The sequence below is a fragment of the Anabrus simplex genome, chromosome 11 (assembly GCF_040414725.1).
Source record: "Anabrus simplex isolate iqAnaSimp1 chromosome 11, ASM4041472v1, whole genome shotgun sequence".
Lineage (NCBI taxonomy): Eukaryota > Metazoa > Arthropoda > Insecta > Orthoptera > Tettigoniidae > Anabrus > Anabrus simplex.
In genome coordinates this window covers 25,433,845-25,458,584 of record NC_090275.1, presented here as the reverse complement: position 1 = coordinate 25,458,584, position 24,740 = coordinate 25,433,845, and the positions used below count along the sequence as shown (strand labels likewise).

Here is a 24,740-nt window from a genome sequence, read left to right as displayed (position 1 = left end):
ACACTGCATTCACTCTTTTAGTATTACGTCTTATTTGCTACACGCTGAAGATAAACGGTCAGAAACGTTTAAGGCATTCTTGAAGAGAATGGGATATTTCATACAGAAAAGACTGCCAGAATAACGGGTGAGGAGGGGGGGGGGGGGGCGGGGGCACACCACGTCTCCAGCCCAGGGGCCCAAACACAGGAAGAGTAACGACAATAACTAGTGTTACCATATACTATATTTTTAACACCAGAAAAAGCGTACGGGCGACTTTTTGTAAATAAAAAAATATGACGAAATTTAGAGATGAAAAATACAAATGTTGAAACGAGATCGCTAATATTTCCAAAATTCTGCAAGCATGAACGATTTCATTGACCTTGGTATCTTAGGAAGAGTTCAGCTACTATTTTCAGCCATTTAAATCGATGAAGTCCGGCTCATGGTTGAGAGAACCGCGTCTTGACCTTCGGTCCTCAGAGCCCACGGTTAGATTCCCGACTAATCGACGGATTTTCATTGTAAACGGTTAATCCTTTCGCACAGGGACTGAATTATTGTGCTGTCCCCAGTATTCCCGCAATTCACACACTATACACAACTTCATCCTATCAGACTAACAGGCAATCTCCGATACACGGCAGATGCTCCCCATCATCGTCGTAGGGTCTTCCCTTCAGAGGCTGCAGCATGAAACTAGTAACAGCAACACGTAATTTAAAAAACGGATGTATCTTACTCGAGGACCGAGCAAGCTGCGTATGGTGTGGGTCGTGAAGCTGTGAGCTTGACTTTAATGAGCCGGCAGTTCTGAAGATGTAAATGCTGAAGGTGTATATTCTTTGGTAAATACGAAGTAGACCAAGGACAGAACAAGTTCACGAGAGAGAGAGAGAGAGTACAGTTTCAAACATAGCAACTACGTTTAGCATTGCAAGCATCTGTTACTCTAACACCAACAAAAAAAAAAAAAAAAAAAAAAGTGTATGAAAGAAACTGCTCCTCTTGGAAGATATTCGCGGCTTCCAGCAAGACGACTTAAAATAATAATAATAATAATAATAATAATAATAATAATAATAATAATAATAATAATAATAATCGTATGGCCTCAGCAACCGTGTGCAGACATTTCAATTTGACGCCATCTGGCTGTCTGCTCGTCAATTTCGACGTTCCGTTTTACTCTAGGCCCACTAGATGGCAGACGGAGTAAACCGGATCTCTCTTGGGCGCCTGTGGCTGAGATTTCAATTAATTTTGTCGGGTAAACACCAAATGTGTCACCAGAGATCTTTTACATGCCGACAGCGTACGACATGGAGTGTCGAATGGACTTTTTTCCGCCCTTCAAACATCCGACTACCTCTGCCGGGTTTGAACCCGCTATCTTGGGATCCGAAGGCCGACACTCAACCGCTGATCCACAAAGGCAGCTACGACTTAAAATGATAGTGGTGAAATGTTCTTAGAGGAGACTAGTTTTGAAGTCCATCCTTAAAACAATGAAACATGATTATTAACGTAATCAAACCATTGCTCGAATACGTACATAGCAAAAACTGTCGTAGGCCAAGATCATTATTAACGAGAAAGCAAGCAACCAGGTAATTTTACGCGGATATTGGTATTGTGATCATAGTCATGGGACCTTCAGTTTTATGCGGAATTCGAGCCATAGGGAGGTGAACTTCTCATTTAAAGACCTCACACATTCGTTGAGCGGGATTCGACCAAGGTCGTCTTGGTGAGACGATGTAACTCGATCAGAACGACCCTTTCTTAAGTCTCCAACCCGGAGGTTGGTTGGGTTTTCAACTAGCACTACCACAGGTTAAGCGGTTAAAGGGAAACCGCAAAAACTTATGGCAGCGCTATAAAGGCGTACAAGGCATTGTGATGAGTGAGGTAGTTTGACAATGCCTTCCTCAAACGGTCAGAAAAGTGCTATTGCAACACGACTGGTCCAATGAGCAACACCTTACATGACATCCAGACGCACTAGTAGTGTTCCTAATGTTCTTACTCAGCACCACCCATGCCTCAAAAACTCCCACACTGTCACAGCCATATATAAGATCGAGAATTCTATGGAAACTACATTTTATTCTGCCCTTCGTCACGAAATAGGTGAAAAAAAATACTGGATCCGCCAATAAATAGCAATAGCAAACAATAAAAATGTTAACAGCATTGACAAAAGCGCGGAAAAGGGAATTGGTGTTAACTGAGTCGCAAATTCTAAAGAGCTTAGCGTAAGGAGAGAAATGACAAGTGACGTTATCCCTAGTGTTAATTAGTACATCACAGTTTACTAAGTCAGTTAACGAGCCAGCAAAACAAACAACAAACAAAATGACCCCGTCCACGGCTCGTTCGATTCCACATCGCGGAGTCAATCCAAGACATCGCGTATTATTCAGGTGCCCCCTCCCTCTTCCCTACAATCCTTACCGCTCCACCCACCGACCGCCACTCCAGCTTGTCCACGAGCAGAGAGCAGAGCAGCGCAAATCAATATGCGAGCAGGCGAGCGGTTAACAACCTGGGCCGCTCGACCCCTTGGCACTCGCCACACAATGCGACAAGTGGAAGGAATCAGATGAATACTACTGCCAATGACTCGACGAAGACATTGCCAAGACGGCTGCTGGGTCAATTCTCAGATTAGTCAGGAACAGATGAGGATTCTCAGTAACAGAGAGAGACGAAGTTTATCTAAATGACAAAACAGATACGAACCCATTCTAACCAACAAGCCAATTTTGTCGGGAAATTAAAGGTAAGTCAGATAAAAATACACTAATATCATATTATTTTGTCAACAGAATACTATATGGAGTATGCAGTTATGACATTACCAAGAACAAAAAATGACAGCACCACAGAGATTACTTTAATGAAACGCATTGGAACATCATCGTGCACCAGAGACCCTCTCGAGTTTCACACGACAGCAATAATATTTTGAATTTTTAGTGATGGGCTTAAGATTTCCTTGATATCATTAGTTCTTCCTTCTGATATATCTACGTAGATCAATGGACTGTTTTTTCCAAGGGCCTTCTAGTCGTCTTGCCTGTTAGCTCACTCCTTTCTCTAAGCGATATTTAAACGATTCTTGCACTTTCATTTACACGACAATGACTGCCAAACCATGCATGCAAATGACATACTGTAAAGGGTATGTTTATCTTAAGTTTACAGAGGCGAATAAACCATTCATTTTGATAAATATTGCCGATACGTAATGAAACTCAAAATGTAGTTTCAAACTGTAAGGCTGATTTTTTACAGCAACTATGGATCTACTGTCAAAATGGTTGTACTGGGCGAGTTGACCGTGCGGTTAGGAGCGAGCAGCTGTGAGCTTACACCCGGGAGATAGTGGGTTTGAACCCCTCTGTCGGTGACCCTGAAGATGGTTTTCCGTGGTTTCCAATTTTCACACCAGGCAAATGCTGGGGCTGTACGTTAATTAAGGCCACGGCCGCTTCCTTCCCACTCTAAGGCCTTTCCTATCCCATCGTCGCCAAAGACCTGTGTCGGCGCGACGTAAAACAAATTGAAAAAAAAAAGCTTGTGGAGGACTACATATTACAGATAGGTCTACCATACTGTCGCGAACTTCTTACAACTTTATATGCTCAACAGTTATTCTTCCATACATTGGAGTCTATCGTTGACAATTTATAAGTGTACGTCAGGAAAACGCCATAGCCTTTTTTTTTTTTAAATTTGCTTCGCATCAATCGCAACCCTTCGGTTATCGACACCAATGCATACTCTTAAACGTTCCTCGATAAATGTTCTATAAAAAGGTGAAAACTGCATCAAAATCCGGTTAATGGTTATCGAAATTAGCCTGCATAAACAAAGGCACCTATAGGGGACTCATTTGTACAATGTGTAAAGATACTGTTAACCACTGAGAAAATACCAGTGGTGGTGGTTTTTAGGGACAATACATCGGGATTATCAACCTTTATTGATGTTAATCGAAGGAGAAACCGGGATAGGAAGTATCGGATAAAGAGAGGGAGCCAAAAAAGGCGGGAAAATGAGGAAGTCTCTAGACCTCGTAAATCAAATACATGTCAAGACCGAAAGAGAACTGACCAAGGGAGATGGGATAGGAAAGATAAAATAGTGAAGTGTGACATAGGTAATGGAAGCAATGACATATTATGATTGGGTGCCGTGGTTGGCACTCCACACTAGAAAATTGTAAGCCGCTTTGGGAAGAAAAGGCCTTGTGAACATTGCTTAACCCAGATCTGCCCAAAAATCTTTTTTGCTTGAATTTGAAGATTAATGGTATATAACTGACCTATAGATTGTATGATGATCCCAATGTTAAGTATTTCAGGACCAGGTACGTTGAATGGACAGGAGGGGGTGTCCTATAAAAAGGACAATGGGCAAAAGGGGTATGATAATAAGAATTATGTGTATGTCATTCTAACGTTATATTATTCTTAATTCGAATCTAATACAAGCAGTCTGATTACAGAATGAATTGTTAGAGTTTGAACTGAAGAGAATACAGTAAAATGTAAGACTTCAGAGGACCTTGGTGCTTCTATACGGCATGGTGGTACTTCTCAAAACCCTTCACATGTAGCGTTATGTTGCACTTTTTGCACCTCATAGACGCGTTTTTGCCGCATACCCTGCACCTTGTTTGCCTCCCTTGAGATTCAATCATGTGATCTACGTGGTCATATCGGGAATCAGCTTTTTCTAGCGGCGATGGACGACTGCGGTTTTCTGCCATTTCAGATTCCAAGTCATGTGTTGTCCACACGTATGCAGCTTTAGAAGACATAGCCAATTTCGGGTGGTTTTCCTCAGTAATATCACAGTTGGAAGTGTTATTTACAACTTCTTCATCTACTACATCGTCTTGTTTATGGTAAATCATTTCAGCATCAGCACGTAACTATGATCCAGGAAAATGATTCACGTTCAAATCGTCCTCTTCACCGCATTCATCATCAGTAACGATGTCATCCATGGAACTAGGTGGTAACACAGCAGCAGATGCCACATTGCAGTTTGGTTCTTCCGCCAGAATTGACAAAATCCCGTTCAGAGACATGCTGGAATAGAGGAGAAACAAACTATGTAATAGTACCCCTTATGCCCACTGTCCTATAAAGAGGACACTCAAATATAAATGAAAATCACACAGTCAATTATTCGCCACCAAGAATGGAGAGTTCATATAATCATTACTTGTACCTTGACCAACACATCACACCAATTGAATTACAAATATCAACAAAAGGTACTGCGTAACTTACCTTTCATTCTTCCGGGGCAGGAGCTTTTCCATGATGCCAAAGTCGTGTTGTTATAAAGCTATCAACAATGTACAGAAACTTCTTTAAAATGCTTGAAACCAAAACAAATGACAGTTTATATCTTTTGTCTGCTACCAACATAACAATTAGCACCAATTTTTGCCTGACGGCTTAGGCAGTAGTAACAGATGGTGGGTATGTCTTCTGTCCTTAAAATAGGACAGTGGGCAGATCTGGGTTAAACACAGTTATACGACTGGCTGAATTCTTGTCAAAAGAACCAGACACTAGACTCCAGATAAATTGTTCACGATCTTTACTAGCACACGTTAGTACCTACAATTTTGCATATACGCCATTCCGAATACAAAGGGCGCACCGAATAAAATAATGCATTTCATTCGGACGATCTCAACAAAGGATCAGTGGTACAGAGTCGGCCTTCGGATCTCAAGATAGAGAATTCAGTTTAAACACGTCAGAGGCAGTCAGATTTTTGCAGGGCGGAGAAAAGTCCATTCAAAACTCCATGTCGTACGATGTCGGCATGTAAAAGATCTCTGGTGAGACATTTGGTGTTCATAAACGAGCAAGACAGATTCGATTTACTCAGCACCTAGTAGGCCTTTGCTAATATCGTTGTTTATGTATAATATAGGATTGTACAGTTTTTATTGTGTATATTTGTGTCCTTCGTAAATATTTATATATCTTTCATTTTACATTAATATCTATTGTACATAGCTCGGATCTTTGTAATTCGACGTTATGCTGTTGCTGATCCCGAATAAATAGGCAGCCAGGTGGGGATAGTCTGATTTCCGTATCTCGTACAAAACTAAGGGCGTAATGTGAGTGATTGGCGTATGTCCGTTTACCATGGAGCAAGTTCATTATTCAAATAATGTCTGCACACGGTAAATATGATTATTTCTATTATTATTATTATTATTATTATTATTTAATCTCAAGGAAGGTAGCCCTATTTTACCTAAAAGTATGTTACGGCTATATTTTAAAATAATACAATATTAAATATTATTAATGCTTTATCTAGTAGAACAAAATACTACGAAGAATAAATATTTTCTAAGTGACAGATAAAAGCTGAAGTGCAACACCTTTTCAAAATATATCAGAAACTGGCGGGGGGGGAAGTTTACATTGCAGTAACTCAGGTGTCCTAACAAACTGTTCCTTTTGATAGCATGTAGTGGAAAATAGGAAATTAAATGAACTACTGTTTGTTCAGATTGGCGCTTAAAAAAGTATCCCTCTGGTGATTGCATTTTAAATAGTCGAATAAATATATATATATATATATAATTATTATTATTATTATTATTATTATTATTATTATTATTATTATTATTATTTATTAATAATATATTATATCAAAGGACGATTTACAAAAATGGTAAGTACTATTTTTTTTTCAAATAAAATATTTCTTCAGTATATGAATCATTTTCTACTTACTATATTCTACTTTTTAAAATATCATCAAGGACTAAATATCTCTAATGAACAAATTAGGAAGTTACAACACGTATTTTCTACCACCATATAATCTTATATTACCAGAATTCAAATTACGCATCTTATTCGGAGTCTATCATGTCACCGTCACTGCTGCCATTCTCTTGTTTTTGTTCCTGCGTTACTTGTGCCTGGAGGACGTCAATGATTTCGATAAAAACTTGCACCATGGTAAACGGACGTACACCAATAACTCACATACGCCCTTAGTTTTGCCCGAGATATGGCGATCAGACTGTCTTACAGTTTTTACAGATTATTTTCATTTTCAGGGTCGTAATTTCTCACCTTTCTAGTTACGATTACAGAAAGAAGAGGAGAAGCAGCGAGTTCACCCTTCGCACTCGCAGCCTTCAGGCTCACAATCCATGCTCTGTTCTCTTCAATGCTTAACATGAAAATTTAAGAAGTGTGACTTCAAGAAAGTAGACTCATTACTGCTCTCCATGACTCACTATTCAAAAAATGAAATACGAAAAAACCAAACCAGCCTTCGGGCTGAATACCCAACATACATACATGTTGAGTTCCAAGTGTGAGCGTATTTGAATGGAGAGTAAGCAGTACACATTATTATTATTATTATTATTATTATTATTATTATTATTATTATTATTATTATTAGCGTATGATGTGTACATGACAATCAAAATATACAAACATAATACCAAATACACAAATATACAAGTTGGTGACAGCGTCAGAACTTCACTTTTTATATTTTAATGTCCAAATTTTTTATCCATGTAATCACATCTGGTGTTACTTCAAAACATTCCTCCACAGAGCCAGGAAATGCACGTAGGGGGCACTCTTGAACTATGTGCTTGATAGACTGCACTTGAGCTCCGCAGTCACAGCAGGGAGAATCTACCCATCCCCTCAGATGTAAGGCTGCGCCAGTCCTACCAACACAACATCGGATCCTGTTCAGGATTGACCAAACAGCACGGGGCAGACTAAAGGCAGCCAGTTTCATGCTGGGGTCAGAGATATCACATAAGCCAATGGGAGACGACATCCTCCACTCTTCTCTCCAAGCATTCCTGAGATTGAACCGAGGACATGACAGGTCCAAAGCTGTCTTCCACGCTGGTTTTCTTGATTTCAGCCTAGTTGTAGTGTGCTGCTTTATATCCTGATGTATAGGAAGTGCCTCCTTATATGAGGGGGATAGATATTGCAAAGGACAGGTAATCATTGCACTGGAGTTTAGTACAGCGTACCGGATACAATATGCATAGCCTGGCGAAGTTGGATATCAATTAGATTGCAGTGAGAGCTATTTAACCATATTCCGGCACAATACTCAGCTGTAGAATACACCATGGCCAAGGCGGTAGTTCGCAAAGTATTGGTGTCAGCTCCCCATGAAGTTCCAGCTAACTTGCTCAGCAGGTTATTCCGGGTCTTAAGTTTGGAGGCTGTTTTTTCTATGTGACTTCGATATGTCAGTGATCTGTTTAATGTTACATCTAGGTATTTTGGTGTACTACTGTATTTCAACAGTTGATTTCTGAACCATATCCTAGGTTGATAAGTAGCCTCTAAGTTGTTGAGATGGAATGCGGCTACTTCCGTCTTCGAAGGACTTGGCTGAAGTCTCCACTTCCTAAAGTATTCACCCATCACCCGTAGATCTTCTGACAGTATATCCTCAGCCTCCTTGAAAGTAAATCTCTGTACTGTTAGATTTATATCATCGGCATAAATGAATTTCCGAGCTGTAGTTTCTGGGATATCATGGATGTACAGATTGAACAATATAGGGGCTAAGACTGAATCCTGCGGTACACAGTGAAAGGGAAGTAATCGAAACATTTTGCGATCACGAATTCTAAATACGGAAACGATGGCATTTAATTCAAAACTTTCAGCATTATTAGAACCGCTATGGCTTATTCCCAGGAAGCGGAGATAGTTGTCTACCGAACATAAAAGAGTAATTTGTTGCACGTGGCATGAACCCAGTATACCATCACGTATAGTACTCAGCGTTTCGAGAGGCTTACATTTAATCAATAACGCATGTAAGTTTTACATGTTTGCAATGGATCGTCTTAACGTCCAAAACTAATTGAATGTAGTTTATTTTTTAAATCTTAAACTCCCTTCCTTACGTGGTAGCACTATGGCTGTATTTAGTTGTCATTCTGTGATTGGTTATGCAAGTTTTCAAACTGAATTACTTGGATTGCTTTTTATATCATTTTATATTTTCAATGCAGTGTGTATCTATAGGATATCTCGTAAACTTCTGAAGCGATAATATTTACATTTCAGGAGATGCTTAGAAAAGAGAGATGCATTGGCGACAATTCTCTGATTCATCAGTCGGGCATACAGCAAAGAAGGAGCAAGTGTCAAACTGAAAGTAAGGCCAGTTAGTGGCTCATATTATGGAAAAATGAGTCATTTCTCCACAGTGTTAGTACTGTATTGTGAATTATAATATGTATGAACCATGTGTTCAGTTGGGACGTTTACAGACAGTGCCACAAACGAAGAACAACAGATGTCTCTAGGCAAGTGCATTTTATGATAACATGTCTGCTGGTCACTGTTGGTACACTTTCTGGGTTAGGGGACAAGTCTTATCATCCTGCTGAGTGTGGAAACTATAAAAAAATAGCTAATGAAAGTCAATGCTGACAGGAATCTATGACCGTGTGCGTAGTTTTGTTTAGGTGGAATTGCCGAGCTCTAAAGTGTCTTGTGTCTTCCTCTCCTCCACAACATCAGACATGTTTACAACAATGGTCTCACGGGAATGTACTATATCGTACTGTATCATTACATATTCTGACATTCTTCGGAGAACAAGAGATGTATCTTAAGTATACTCATGTTCAACGAAAAGGAAAACCTGGAGGACGAATCGTTTTCTCAATCTTCTCTATTCCAAACAATAACAATAGTAGAGGTATTAGCCATTCCTGAAGGCATTCGACTGCTATTTACGGCCCAAATAGCTCCTCAATTGCAATCCAATCACGTAGGCGGAGTGGACATCGAACCAGCCCTCAGATCCGCGTAAAAAAATCCCTGTCTTGGCCGGGAATGGAATTCGGGGTCTGCGGGTAAGTGGCAGGCACACTACTCCTACAATAAGGGACCAGCATCCATAATTAAGGTTGCCAGATTTTAAAGCTGAAAATAAGGGAGACCTGAACACCAGAGAACTATTTTGACACGACCTTAGAAAACTAGGTACACGCTTCAAATGGATAAGTAAATTACAAAGTAGCTCTTAATATTCTGTACTTGACTTTACTACATTCACACAATCTGAAAGAGATTTAAAAAAGTAAAAACACTTTACAAAAATAACTGAAATTTACGACAACTTGTAACTTTGCTTTTATGAGTTCAACAGACCACATTATTTCTTACACCTATCCTTTTGGCATTTATTAATGAATACAATCTTTCAGTACGAGCATTTGAACCTGGAATGCTCATACAAAAACACAAGAGCTTCTCTAAACTGGGAACACAAATTCCAATTCACTTAACTCACCACCCATGATGTTTTGAAATTAATTACCTGTGTTGTGATACAAAAGCAAGCAAGAGCGAAGAAAGCATCTCACCAACGTCTGATCGAAACAGGAAGCTCTCGAAAACCGCAAAGAGAAGTTTAATCGAATGGTCTCGGAAGTATAGAATCTGCTATGTACTATCGACGAAATACTCAGTTTGGTTTTTGTTATAGTTTAGCTATTCCACGCTAACTTTGAAAAACGCATTTTTTTCCCTTGCTTTACGTCGCACCGACACAGATAGGTCTTATGGCGACGATGGGATAGGAAACGCCTAGGAGTGGGAAGGAAGCGGTTGTAGGCTTCATTAAGACATTTGCCTGGTGTGAAAATGGGAAACCACGGAAAACCATATTCAGTGCTGCCGGCAGTGGGGTTCGAACCCACTATCTCCCGGATGCATATTCACAGCTGCGCGCCCCTAACCGCACGGCCAACTAGCCCGGTCAAAGTATTTTTACAGAAGATTCTTTTTAAATACGATAGACTTTAAAAAAAGAAGGCTCAAATACGGGAGAACCCGAGAAATATGGGAGATATGGCATAGTAAATATAATGTTGACGTATATCATTTTCTTTCCAATAAATCATCTGCAATTAGTTGCTAAGTAGACCCATGGCCATTAATACTAAATTAATTAAATGGCAACTAATTACTGTAGAGGCCCAATGATTATACTTTTTAAATAATAATGTTAAATAACCTAAATGATACGAACACGCAAGGAAATAACCTGAACGACGGCAGCACGGAAATCAATGTAGTCCAAACGTATCAAGCAATAAAATGAAATATTCCCTGTCTGGAGTCCATAGATCCCGCCAAGATTTCTGTAGAAATTATTTAGTTCCCGCAGCACAATGGAATACCATCAAAATACAATTATATTATTTAACGTCGTGCTATGTGCTAATGGACTTTACAGACGCCAGGGTAGTGGCAATTTTTCTTGCGGGAATTCGTTAACGCACAGAAAGCCAATGACACGGCACCGACTCATTTAATTATCCCTAAATGCGAGCAGAGACCGGGCTACCTTCAAAGGTGTGAACATTGCGTTCAAAAATATACTATCTCTGCTATCATATCATTATTATTTGCAGCTGACCGATTCGATTTACAGCGACCACCACCATCTCTGTTGAAACTACATTCCGAAATCTAAATGAATATTTCACTACAGAAGGCAAATAAAACCCCAAACTTAAAACATCTCTCAGCCTCGCTTGCCAAACTTCCTTATAGCGATAGTAAGTAAGATACCAACACATTTCCTTGCTTAATGTTTAAAGAAGGGAAGGGAGCGCGGAAATCAACGCCCGGCAAAGCCGACATGTATGAGATCATCTATCTAACTATAGGAAACATTAAGCCGCAATGAAACTCTTTAAAGACAGACTGCCAACTGAAAACAAATTGCCCTCCAGGTTTTAATTCTGCATGTTATAATTATAAAAAGAACATTCGTACTTCAGAACGCGAGCAGGAGAGTAACGCTTCCATTTTCAATGATCTCGATTATGTTTACATATAAATACCACTTTTAGCTCCTACCGGAAGTTATAGTAGCTGAAAGGCCAATGTCTTCCCGAGTGGTTATACCGAAAGTAAAATATTTAACAGTTTACTACAATCATTCAAATAAAATGCGTGGGTACTACACATTTCCAGCTTCGCAGTTCCTTTCTTAATGGTGGCAGTGAATGTTGTAAGGGTCAAAACAACGGAAATATCAACCACTATTAATATTCTCATGGGAGAAAAATGCATTGAGATACTGGTTCATTTCTGGGTAATATTCGGTTATTATACTTTTTAATTTATCACTTCCTTTATTTTAAGACTGCCAATTAGCAAAACTTAACACAAGCAATATTTAATTATAAAAAATAATTTGAACAGAAATAACCTTTGGAGAATAAAATAAGTAACTACCCAAATTGAGGACAATAATGGGTCTAGTTTATAGTACGCGAACCTTTCCTTTATCCCAAGTTTCCATTCAGCACTATGGAGCTCAAGTATCAGGAAAAGGTTCGCGTACTATAGATCTACCACACTGGCTGTTTAGGGACTAATTTCCTACGATTTCACGTTTAGATCTATCAGAGTTCAGAAGCGGCACCCCTTGTGGATGGGGGCGATAGCGTACACCCACAATATCCCCTGCCTGTCGTAAGAGGCGATAGAAAGTGTACCCAAGGGGCTCTCCAGAGTTTGGGTTGGTGGCCACGGGGCTGGTACTTCTTCCACTTAATTGTGCCAGGCTCCTCACTTTCATTTTCCTTATCCGACCTTTCTCGGTCAACTCTTGTTCTCTTCCGTCCCCAACGGTGTTAGGTTAGCGTGGCCTAGAGGATATTTCATTTTTAACGCCCTTCTTGGCCTTGGCCTTCCTCGAAGGTTCGGAAATCTTTTATTTTTTCTCTGATTAGTGCCCAGCTGTGCTTCCTCCTAAAAACAATAATCATCACTATAACCACCACCTCTAAAAGCAGCTGCCCTGGAAGCATCGGTTTCGGTCTCCGGTTCTGCAACGAATTTAAAGACTGGTTTGATGATGATTATTGTTAAAAGGGCCTAACATTTAGGTCAACGGCCCCTAATGATACGTGATGGAGCGCAATGATATGACTATCAAATTCCAATAGCCATCCACTGACCAGAATTCAAGAAGACGACGATGAAGAAAGATAATGAACTTAAAAGAATCAGTGAATCCGAACCCCAATGCTCCACCTTCCCATAAAATAACAATGGTATAAACTGAACAAGGGACTGCTTCCAAAGCAAAATTATAGATCGATGACGCTTCCTGTCCAAAGTGGTGCAAAATCCAGGTCACCGGCCCTTCATAACGGTATTAATCACGCGTAGATCCATGATGTTCCTTATGTAATGGTATTAAACACAAGTAACGTAGAATCATGGTGTTCCTCACATAGTGGTAGGCCTACTTATCACAGCTAATTTAGACCAATGGTAGACTGGTTTGAGATTCTGGAATGGGCTCCTCTGAGTCTCGAGAGGATAATTCTAATCGGATCTAGATCACATAAACTGGCAATTTATGAGATAGGATTTATCGTGTTGGGCAAACGACACCCAGTCTTGCCCGAAGGAATTCAGCTATTGCTTATTAGGCCATGGATCTACAAAGCCTAGTTCAGTCTGATGACTTGTGAAGTGAGAACGAACAAACGCCTGAGATTTCTTTTCACCTTAGTAATCACGGAACCTGTTTGTAGACAGTAAAACCGCCTCTTCCCACACAAGATGACGTCATGAGGACAGCACATCATAACGATACTTTTCCAGGATATTGCCACAGCGTACATCATGCATTCAAATTTTACGGCCATTCAGTTCCTCCAAGTCAGTCACAACAAAGGTCAATAGCACTTCTATGCGTGTAAGTCAACATACCAACAACCGGATACTTTTGGTTACATTAAAAAAACATTAAACTAAGTAAGATTGCTTATGTTTCTACAGTTGGCAGCCCATGATAATTTAATAATGGGTGTAACTTGCACCAGATTTCTGAAGATATATTCTCAGCGTTCACCTTAATAGATTATTGATTACGGTAATTGTCGCAAAGTTCAAAGACGCAAGCATCGAGATATGCGATTATTTCAGAGTATGATTATACTAGGAGGCGCAAAAATCACGCATGGGTTGAAATACCTCGTAACTGTCTTTATAATGACATTCTGTTTTCCTGCTGCAGTTTTCTAAAGGACAGTCGGTAAAGTAACCATGAAGAAGTTAAACGATGAACAGCAGACGAAACTTATTGAACTTCACTCAGCAAATCAGCGAACCTTATTCTGACTTACCCTCAGATTCGATAGCCCAGGATTTTTCTTGAGAATAACTCAAAGACTGTATCTATGTAAACAAGCCAGCAAACCAATAAGAGGCTCGATAACAATATTCAAGTAGAAATGCACACGTTACAGCGAGGAACTAGTAATGAAGTTATGTTAAATGATCTCAAAAGAACTTATTTGTGAAGAAGAGAATGACAGACATTTGAAGGACATACATTTCCAACGGGAGTATGTAATGTTCGTGGCATAAATAATTACTTTTTTTCTTTCAGACCAAAACATCATCATAAGTAACTCAAACCCATGCGTAACATCAGTGCCACCTGTATAAAAGGAGGGAGGAGCATTTATTAATATTTCAAGGCACCTACTAGAAGAGACTTTTCCATCTATGCAATCAAGCAGGAAAATAGTTATGTAAAATATTACAAATATTTTAATACAACTTTATAATATTTTCTTACTTTATTAATATTGCGAAGTTAACAACTGAATTACCATTCCAACAGGTAATTCAAGATGAACTGAAACACTGTCCATTTTATGACCTATAAGAAATTCGTGGTCAACTTCAGCAGTGGTTCTCTTTCAAACTTAAAAAATAAAATAAAGTTTAGAAGAAAACATGGAACATAATAAAAAATATGCTTTCGGGATCAAACATATTAGAGGATAAGTTGTGTTCATCTATTGGTAAGATTTCTGTGCTCAAAGTTATGAGATGAATTCCAGGGCAGCCGGCGGGCATATAAGACACCAGTGCCAAGTGCCTCGTAAGATTAATTAGTTTTAAGGTGGTTCATGGTTTAAGCATATGTTATTGTAATGGATTACTATTAGTATTATTAACTCTTACTAGCGAGGGGGCGTGATTAGCGCTGTCTTAACTGCAGATTGTCCACCTCGACGCCCGAGATTCGGTTCCCGGTCGATCCCAGAGTAGCATATTTCACCTGAATGATGACGTGCCATGAGCCATGTGGTTCTTTTACGACCCCATAAATGTCCGGAATCTGAAGATAGTATTTCTTTTTTATTAACAAGTTTTAATAGCGCGTGTGGGTGCGATTGTAATGAGCAGGGAACGAAGCAGCTATCTTGTAGTTTTTAGCACCGGATTAAAAACAGTTTTTGCTCACTCTCTGATCAGAGAATGAGCAAGAATGGGCATAGAGGTTAAATAGAAACTAGTGAATACATCATAACACAACAGGCAGCTTCTTGGGGGTCGAACTTGGCAGCCACGTAGTCCAAACAGCTAGTTCCATCGCTAGAGCCCTGCACGGATGCGGATATCCGCGGTGTAGTGTCTTGGCGGTTACAAACTGTATTGCAGTGCGGATAATTTTGTTGATAATTTCTGAACAATGACGTTTATTGATTTTCACTCAGGTATACTCTTGCTTTTGGTTGTGCTTAGGTGACCGTTGACATTGGTATGGGAGAATGGTGATATATAACGATCTTTGAGACCATAAAGCAGTAAATCTGGCCTAAGCCTAACTGGCTCCTGCCCGCAATTAGTGGAGGGAAGGAACAAAGGTCAATATGTCGGTAGTCGTCGCAAGAGAAAATCCCTCATAAACCTGTGATTAGAGGGAGAATGGTGCCAGATGTCAGGCTTATTGTATTGCTAGCTGATGTACCCGTGCTTCGCTACGGAATTCTACATTGCATACAGAATTCCAGGTTAGGTAGTGTATGCGTTGTGAGCAAGAATGTATTAAATTGCATAGCTCTTAACGTTACCCTAGTAACGCGACGGAGAAGTCACCAAACATCTTTTCTTATATGAAGACTGTGTTAGGGAATTTTCAATGTAATTGTAAACCCGTTTGCCTACCATCAGTCACAATCAGGTTGGAGAGTTCTCATTAAAATGGCAGACACTCGCTCCCCACCTGCCTTTTTACATCCTCAGAAAGACTGTCGTGGTTTTCCCAATTGAAATGAACAAAGGTCATTACAATGACGTCAGTAGGAATGGCGCGATTAAAAGCAATGCTTTCATATGAAATACTCGATCAAATGAAAAACCACACATTTTCTCACTTTTAACGAACATTACTACGCTGCCGATCTAAAAGTCCAAATTTCCAGAGCTGGAATGACCAAGCCGCAGACCGCCGTAATCCGTTAACACTCTTCGTTTTTTCCCGGCGGGGGGAAACGAATAGTGGAGAATAGTGGAGAGTCCCAGGGCAAAAACTATTCCCTTTTACTAATATATTTGCTAGGAGTACCCGATGAGTCGGAAAATGTCAATTCATTACACTGGCGGCAAATTTTTCCTCCAAGCCAGAGGAGAAACCCGCTCTTCACTGCTAATTTGGCTACTACTAAGTGAGCCTCTGGCTTAAGCGTGCACACTGCTCATTTAAAACAGCGCGTCAGAGTAGGGATACTACCGGAATACTATGATGAACCAGTGTGTTACGTACCAGCAGTATCAAAAAATGTATGAAGCAGAGGAATGGCATGCTAAAGAAGAAAATTTTCTAACTCCTCAGCTATTTTCCGCCAATATTCAGTCAGGCTGTTATACTCGGTACGCAGCAGTAATCCCATCTATTGGAGTTGAGTGGCAGCATAAGAGAGAAAGAACATCACAGCAAACAATGGTCAATATAACGTTATTGTTGATCAATGTTATGCGCTTTCAATATTGTAGGTCATTGCATTTAGTTTTCTTCCGACTCTGAAATACCACTCTTATCACAGTACGTACGGTAAAACTGAATAAAATATAAATGATTGGAAATTGCATTCTCTATAACTTTTGTTATGTAGTACTTTACGGTAGGACCAATAACATAGGTACATAATTTTTAGGCGCCTTCCCCTAAACTACAATTTCATCCAGGGTGAATAAAACTGTTTATAGCTTAGACTGTAGTTTCTTATTCCCCGACTCTATATACCGATTTTCATTAAATTCTGTTAACCCATTTTCTCGTGGCTCGGCGCTGATATGGACTTAGCAATAAACATACAAATTCATGAATAACTGTGTTACCATAGCATGTACGATAAACATGTGTAAGACATGAATTATCGCAAATTTAATTCTATATAACTTAGTTATGTTGATCGATAGGACCAATAATAATTTATATGAGGGTTAAATTTTAGACCTTCCCCTAAACTACCATTTCACTCAGCGTGATAAAATGATTTACAGCCTAGATTGTAGTGGCTCATCCCCCAACTTTACATACCGATTTTCATTAAATTCTCTTCAGCCGTTTTCTCGTGATGCGTGTACATACATACATACATAAATACATACATACATACTTACATACAGAAATTACGGAAGGTAAAAAGTGCATTTCCTTGTTACTGTGGACATGACTAATACAGAAATGCCATTCTTTTCAAATTCTGAGCAATGTACAGACAAAACTCTTATTTTATATATGTATATAATATACCCATATATATAGATGTTACAGATCTATCCGTTTCAATACACTGGGTGTAATATACTGTAGTTAAATATTTACAATATCCGCGGATAATCATTTTGCGAATGCGGATGAAGGAAGTATGAATGCGGATGCGGAGCGGATATTATTTTGTATATCCGCGCAGGGCTCTATCCATCGCCACAACAGATGTTTTCCCTGAGTCTCTCCGCGAAGCACAGTGGAAAACCTAGGTCAGCATTTTTGGCTCTAGGTACTTGGACCAGAGGTACGGTCGAAATGAAGAGTGTAGAATAAAAAACGATCGATTACTGCCGGGTCTGCTAGCCTCGCTGTTCTTCCTCAAAATAATAATTATCATTTCATTCATTCATTATCATTATAGACTGTTATGCCTTTCAGCGTTCAATCTGCCAGCCTCTGAGAATTTACTAAACGTCGCCACAATCCTCGATTTGCAACTAGTGTTGTGGCCTCATTTAGTTCTATACCTCTTATCTTTAAATCGTTAGAAACAGAGTCTAACCATCGTCGTCTTGGTCTCCCTCTACTTCTCTTACCCTCCATAACAGAGTCCATTATTCTCCTAGGTAACCTATCCTCCTCCATTCGCCTCACATGACCCCACCACCGAAGCCGGTTTATGCGTACAGCTTCATCCATCGAGTTCATTCCTAAATTAGCCTTTATCTCCTCATTCCGAGTTCCATCCTGCCATTGTTCCCACCTGTTTGTACCAGCAATCATTCTTGCTACTTTCATGTCTGTTACTTCTAACGTATGAATAAGATATCCTGAGTCCACCCAGCTTTCGCTCCCATAAAGCAAAGTTGGTCTGAAAACAGACCGATGTAAATAATAAATAATAATAATAATAATAATAATAATAATAATAATAATAATAATAATAATCATAATCATCATCATCACCACCACTCCCTAGGTAAGTTCTAGAGGTCATTAGGTCATCAGCCTAAGGCATAAAACATTATGATTTCGAGAAAGAAAGCAACGTTGATGGACGCGAGAATTTAAGACGGTGATACAAGGCAAATCTAAATTATAATAGACCACTCTGGCGGACTCGTATCACAGTGACCGAACGGAATGTAAGTGTAGGGAAATACATAGACTATTAACAGTCAATGGCTCCCAGGTCAGATGAAATCTGATCATTCATACGGTGTGTATTCTGCTGAGAAACTGAGAATTGATTCAGAACGCCTACACATAAGCACGAAGGGACAAAGAATTGGAACGATTCCTAAAATGTAAAGTAAGCCATCAGACAAGCAAGCTAGTTGTTTTACGCGAATGCTGTCACCGTGATCATAATCACCGGATATCCAATTTTACGTGGACATAAATCAGCGGAGTGGCATCGTCGCTGACATATGTCATGTCCTAATTTCTAAAATGAAGGTATTGCCAAGTTGGGAACGGGCCTCGTTCGGTAAGGCTGTGCGCAGGAGATGGCTTGAATGATAAGTCACGTGATGCCAACAGATGAAAAGAGATTAATTAGCTGACATCTATAGGGGGCAAGAAAAGCATAGTCAGAGTCAAAACAGGATGGCTGGGCTCCGTACTAACATCAAAGAAACAGGAGTCTGCAGAATAAATCACAGTTTTCATTGCAAAAGAAACATTATGGAAAAATGTATCCCAATTAACTAAGAAACAATGTTGGGTTTTGGTCCACCCAATCAATACACATAACTTTAGAAGTTAATTATTTAATTAAAAAACATATTAAATATATTTAGGGACATGTTTCGTCTCTACCTGAGACTTCATCAGCCACAAAATCACGTGGTAGATTACAAAATTCAGAAATTGAAAAAAAAAAAAAAAATGGAAGAACCCAATGCCTTTTTAAGGACATTTTCGAGAAACATAAATACAAAATATAAATACATTATTTACACAAATTGACCTCACTTCTTGCAAAAACGTTGGTTGTCTTCAATGATAAAAAATGAAATGTAACATGAAATATGACAAGCCTGCCATAACGTCTCGTACGGAATCTATGCCCATTGTTGCTGTCCGTATTTAAAACGGAAGTTCCTTTCGACATGTTGAGAAAACATTGGGGAACATGGCCAGAATTTCGATCTCCCCAGTCAACATACTGAAACTACCAGATTCCAACAATGCTTGCAACGTTTTCAAGTAAGGTCGTTCATATTTAATTTTGCAGAAAGATTGCTTGCAAAAAGTGCTAAAACTACCTCATTAAATATGTGTATATTTGTTGATTTAAATTATTAGGTTTAACTGAGAGTTGCCCGTAGGGTTAGGGTCGCGTAGCTGTGAGTCTGCATTCGAGAGATGGCGGGTTCGAATCCCATCGTCGGCAGACCTGAAGCGAGTTTTCTGTGGTTTCCCCATTTTCAAAGCAGGCAAATGTTGGGGCTGTACCTTAAGGCCACGGCCACTACCTTCCCCATCCTCGCCCTTCCGTCACCGAAAATCTTCGATGTGTTAGTGCGACGTTAAATCACTAGAAAATAAAACATTAGGTATAAAAACATCAACCAATAAGGTAACATCACACGCAAGCGAAAATTTAATTAGGATTCATGACGTTGAAAAATTGTAATATGGTGAAAGTCTGACATTAATTATGGAGCTAATGCTTCACTAGTCCCTGAGATATTTAATACGCAAAAGGGTTAAAGCAATAAACGGTGTTATTTTATACATCTATAACTTAGTATGGTCGAGTTGTTCTTCCTTGTGGTGTTCCGAAACCATTCGACATAGCCAGCCGATTTTTTTTTTTTTTTTTTCCATGGAATATATGAATAAACTGCACTTCTTATCTCGAAATCTGGGGTGTCGGTTAGGAAATATTCCTTGTAAGTACACCACCACTGCTAGGAAAATGTTAGAAGTACGTTGAAATGAGAGTTACGTTGTTTACTTACACAAAGCATGTTTTAATTTCCTGAAGAACCTCCTTAGCCTCAAGTATGACGGAGAGCCAGTCAGTTCTGAGTCTGTTGTTGATTCAGGAGATGTAATTCCAAGACCTGAGGACAATACTGCAGGGGGAGCAGGAGCTATTTTCGGTGAGCCAACTAAAGACATACGAACATCACTTTTACTTGTGGAAGACGTCGGGACCACGTCTTCTAATACAAGCCTATCAGAATCTCCATCAGATTTAGTTGCAGATGAGGGAGTAATTTCTTTATCAACACACGTCCCACTACCACTACCCGAAGGCAGTCGTTTACACCCCCAATGTTCACTGGAAAGCGTCCATAAGTTGTTACCACTGTCAGTGTCTTTCGCGATGGAGACGTCCGTACTAGGCGCCATGTTCGTATTGACACCCATTTACAAGGATGACAAGACAAAATCTTCTGTAAAGAGAAGTTCAACACGCGATCTTATCGATTTCTCTTCCTTTGTCACACTTTTAAATGTTCGTTTTGCATCATTTCAGAGACAGGTCACTTTGTTCTATCAATGTACTGTTTTCACTATTTCACAATACTACATTTTACAGAACACGCGCGGGTACAAGCAAGTAATCGTTTCTTTGAGGAAATTCCTCTTGGTGATTGCTAATATTTTTAAGTAGGCCTACACATGAATATCAGGTGAGATCTGATAGCATAAGTAATGCTAATAATTTGTGAACAACTCCAGAAACTAATATATGAACTTAATGAAACTCCCACTCCTTCTAAACAATACACCGTATTCCTTTTTAGTCACCGGCTGCAATGCGGGAATTTAACATGTTCAATGTAGGTCTACTAGTTCCAGAACAATGTCACTGCAGAACAACACACTATTACACAGTTTGAGGTGTAATAAACATACCCAAATGCACATTACGTGCTACGCTTTATCATGCCACCTTCACTTAGTATCTTGTCTCTTCAGACGCATAATTTATTTATCAACGTGGGAACTAGTTGCTGGTCTTTACAATTAAGTGACCCAACACAGTACGATGATTGGCTTATTACTTCCAACACCAAGTAAGAACACATATCAGCAATAATCGTTAATTAATCCTTCAGCCATATCAGAGATTAAAAATGTACACTAAAACGTGAAAATCAGCAGGTATTTGGGATATCTCAGTTACTGCAGTTCAGGAAGTGACAGAAAATGCACATTTTCAAAACACAGTCTTGCGCAACCTCAGGACAATCGACTGTGGAACTAATCGAACGCCATGTACTATCGATACACAACGAGAGAGAGTATAATTTTCCACAAACACGCCAGGACACTTTTCTTTCTATTAATAAACTAAGAAACACAGGAAAGTAGGTCACTTATATAATCACTTCACACTGTAACAAACACTAATTTGATTCCAGTATTGTAAGATGATGAAAACCTGCAGTGCACATGTTATGCGGCTTCTGCTGTAGTAGTGTTCGCTTAACAACCTGCATTTCTATTCGCTCTACATTGCGCAGGTCCGAAATCCAGCTTCATACATACATACTTTCTCCCCTCCCACTTCAATCCTAGCTGGAGTTTCGTGTCCTTCCCCCCTCTACCTACGCAAGCACTAACTACTTCATGGCGTCCTCCTTTTTATCCAAATAACACACGCTGCAGGAGATAACAAAAATTAACCAGTCTCTCTTCGCACTGAAATGCGTCCTGCCTCCAAGACGGTTACAGATCGACTGCACAGCACATTTCCCCTCCGCCTCCCTCTGTCTCTGTCTCTCTCTCTCGTCACTCGTGACTACCAACTAGACTCCTATTAAATTTCTTGAGATCTATGAAACCCTTTCTCATTACTTGTATCTTGGTACAAAAAAGCCTGGGGACTGAGATATGCTGGACAAGTGAAACAGTAAGGGCCGAATATGCGGTGTGGGTTATATTTCCAGTTAGGAAATCGGAAAATTTAGAAACGAGACATCCACTTATGGAAGAGGCGCGTGGCTCTCAGGTTCACCCAGAACACACACAAAATCCCACTCAGTGCCGAGATTACGGATGAAGGGCCTTCATGACCTGTAGAGAGAGAGTTATTTTGGCTAGCGAATGAACGGTGCGAGAAATCACCTTTCGGGCTTCCGAAATCGAACTCTCACTGGCCAGAAGAGGTTTAGAACAACATTTAGTCGATTTATATTAGTAGCTTGGGATATCTTTTGTCATCAAACGCGAGTGCGCTTAGACCTAAGTGTGTAGAAGTTACCTGTAGCTTGTATTACTGTGGTGTCTGTATTCCGAACCCGTGTTGTCATTTGCCATACCCTTCTCTCTGTGTGTGTATATTCCTGAAGTTTTGCCGTTGAGTTTTGATACACCCTGATACCGCATACATAGAAGGAAAACGAGGTCGTAGGAGGGGGACATTATCCTGGACGCGAAACCTCCAACAGCGGTTCAACATTCACGATACGGCAACTCTGATATGGTAAACTCAAAATAGAAAAACTTACTCCATGATGGTCGCCATCCTTGTATGAGACGGCACCATAAGATTACAATATCAGAACACAGGAGATCTATCAATCTATCCATCGTACGGGTTTTAGTGCCAGGAGTGTCCGAAAGCATGTTCGGCTCACATGGTGCAGGAATTTCTATTTGACACCGATGGGTGACCTGCGCGTCTGGATGTGGGATGATGTAAGGAGAGGGTGAAACACGGTGCCGGCACATAGCTTAATACTGTCGAATAACACCAATGAGTCTGCTCAAAGCTTTAAGTCTCCATCCGGTGGATGAATCGCCATTAACAGGAACAAACGTACCGTACTGCACTGCAAGAATGCATGCTTGCATGGTGTGTTTACGCACTACGACAGAATAATGTATTTACGGTTCATTTTCCTTCACACATAAACATAGGAAAATGAACCCAACGTATTGTTCTGATGGACTGCATATCCATGTGTGGCTGGGAGGCGTGACCAAGTCTTAAGGAAAATAATGGATAGGAAGAACATTGTCAGATACGTGGTATTAAAACTAGCCCATCGATATGTATGTGTACGTATTTTGAAAACGAATTAATTACCGTTATGTTCATCCTTTATTTTCCAAGAAATTCATCCGAGTTCCTTACGTCAGAAGAGCGAAAAAACAAGAGTGAATACAGAGAGAAGCAGAGGGAATGCTGCGTTAACTACCACAACCACGGTAAATAACGTTACATAAATGATTAAAGGCATTAGGCTTTGTTGGTTGCGTATAATTTACAAGTGTGTAAACAGTTACGCAATACACACAAGAGTGCACACAAATTAATACCATTATTCATGAACAAATCACAAGGGCAGGTCTGACATACACAACGTAGAAGATTTTGTTCCTTTCACCAAAAGCAAAAGACCAAAGTATTTTTGTCATTTAGGTTTTATAGCTTCACTTCCATTAGAGCTACAGCATACTAGAATTTAATTAACAATGTCGTGTACACTATTCGGATTATATTCCGCTAAATGATAGCTTAAATAATAGTTTTTAAGTACAGTACTAAATACTTTCTTAACGCTGCATGTGGGATTTTTTTCTCTATCACGGATTTTGTTCAGACTATCCGAAATTTCGGGTTTACAGGGCAAGGATTACTGTATTTGGAAAAAATATCTCGGCAGAATATCCTATCTGTTTTAACTTTGTACGAAGCATGTTTTTAAAGTAAGTACCGTTTTTAAATATGGCCGCTGCAGCGCTTAGATTGTCGTTCAGAGCATACACGCTCAGTACGTACATCTGTAGGCTGGCCACAAACGCCATTACGGAAGCATTCGCCCGTATTTACGTTTGTTTGTGCGTATTGAAAATGCCTCTGACAATGAACGGTTCCGCCGAATGTGAAGTACGCGCTGTGATTCGATGTTTAAATGGAAAAGGCGTGAAAGCTGTTGAAATTCGTCGGCAGATTAATGAAGTGTATTAGAACACACTATGAGTAAAGGAATGGTAAGAAAATGGGTTAGAGCATTTAAATAAGGCCGTACTAATGTAAACGACGAGAAGCGTGACCTAGTGTTTAGTGACTACCACTAAAAAGCATTTATGAAGTCAACGCCACGACGACGATGACCTAAAAAGTACCACGTGGCAGTGGTTGACACATCAGGCGGCAGGTTACT

The 24,740-nt window shown here is 39.7% G+C and overlaps 1 protein-coding gene across 5 annotated transcripts in view; it reads right to left on the bottom strand.

The window, feature by feature from the left end:
• Nucleotides 1-24,740, bottom strand: part of LOC136883358 (glycogen synthase kinase-3 beta) — a 480,420-nt gene that overhangs the window by 247,339 nt on the left and 208,341 nt on the right. Inside the window, exon 1 of one of the 5 annotated variants that reach the window (XM_067155616.2) lies at nucleotides 20,574-22,159. The exons of 3 other annotated variants lie outside the window; for them this stretch is intronic. In XM_067155616.2, coding sequence (XP_067011717.2) covers nucleotides 20,574-20,988 — 415 coding nt within the window. In that variant the 5' untranslated portion in view covers nucleotides 20,989-22,159. Of the gene's footprint in view, nucleotides 1-20,573; nucleotides 22,160-24,740 lie in introns of those variants that run through there. One more of the 5 variants, XM_067155617.2, reaches the window with a different exon arrangement.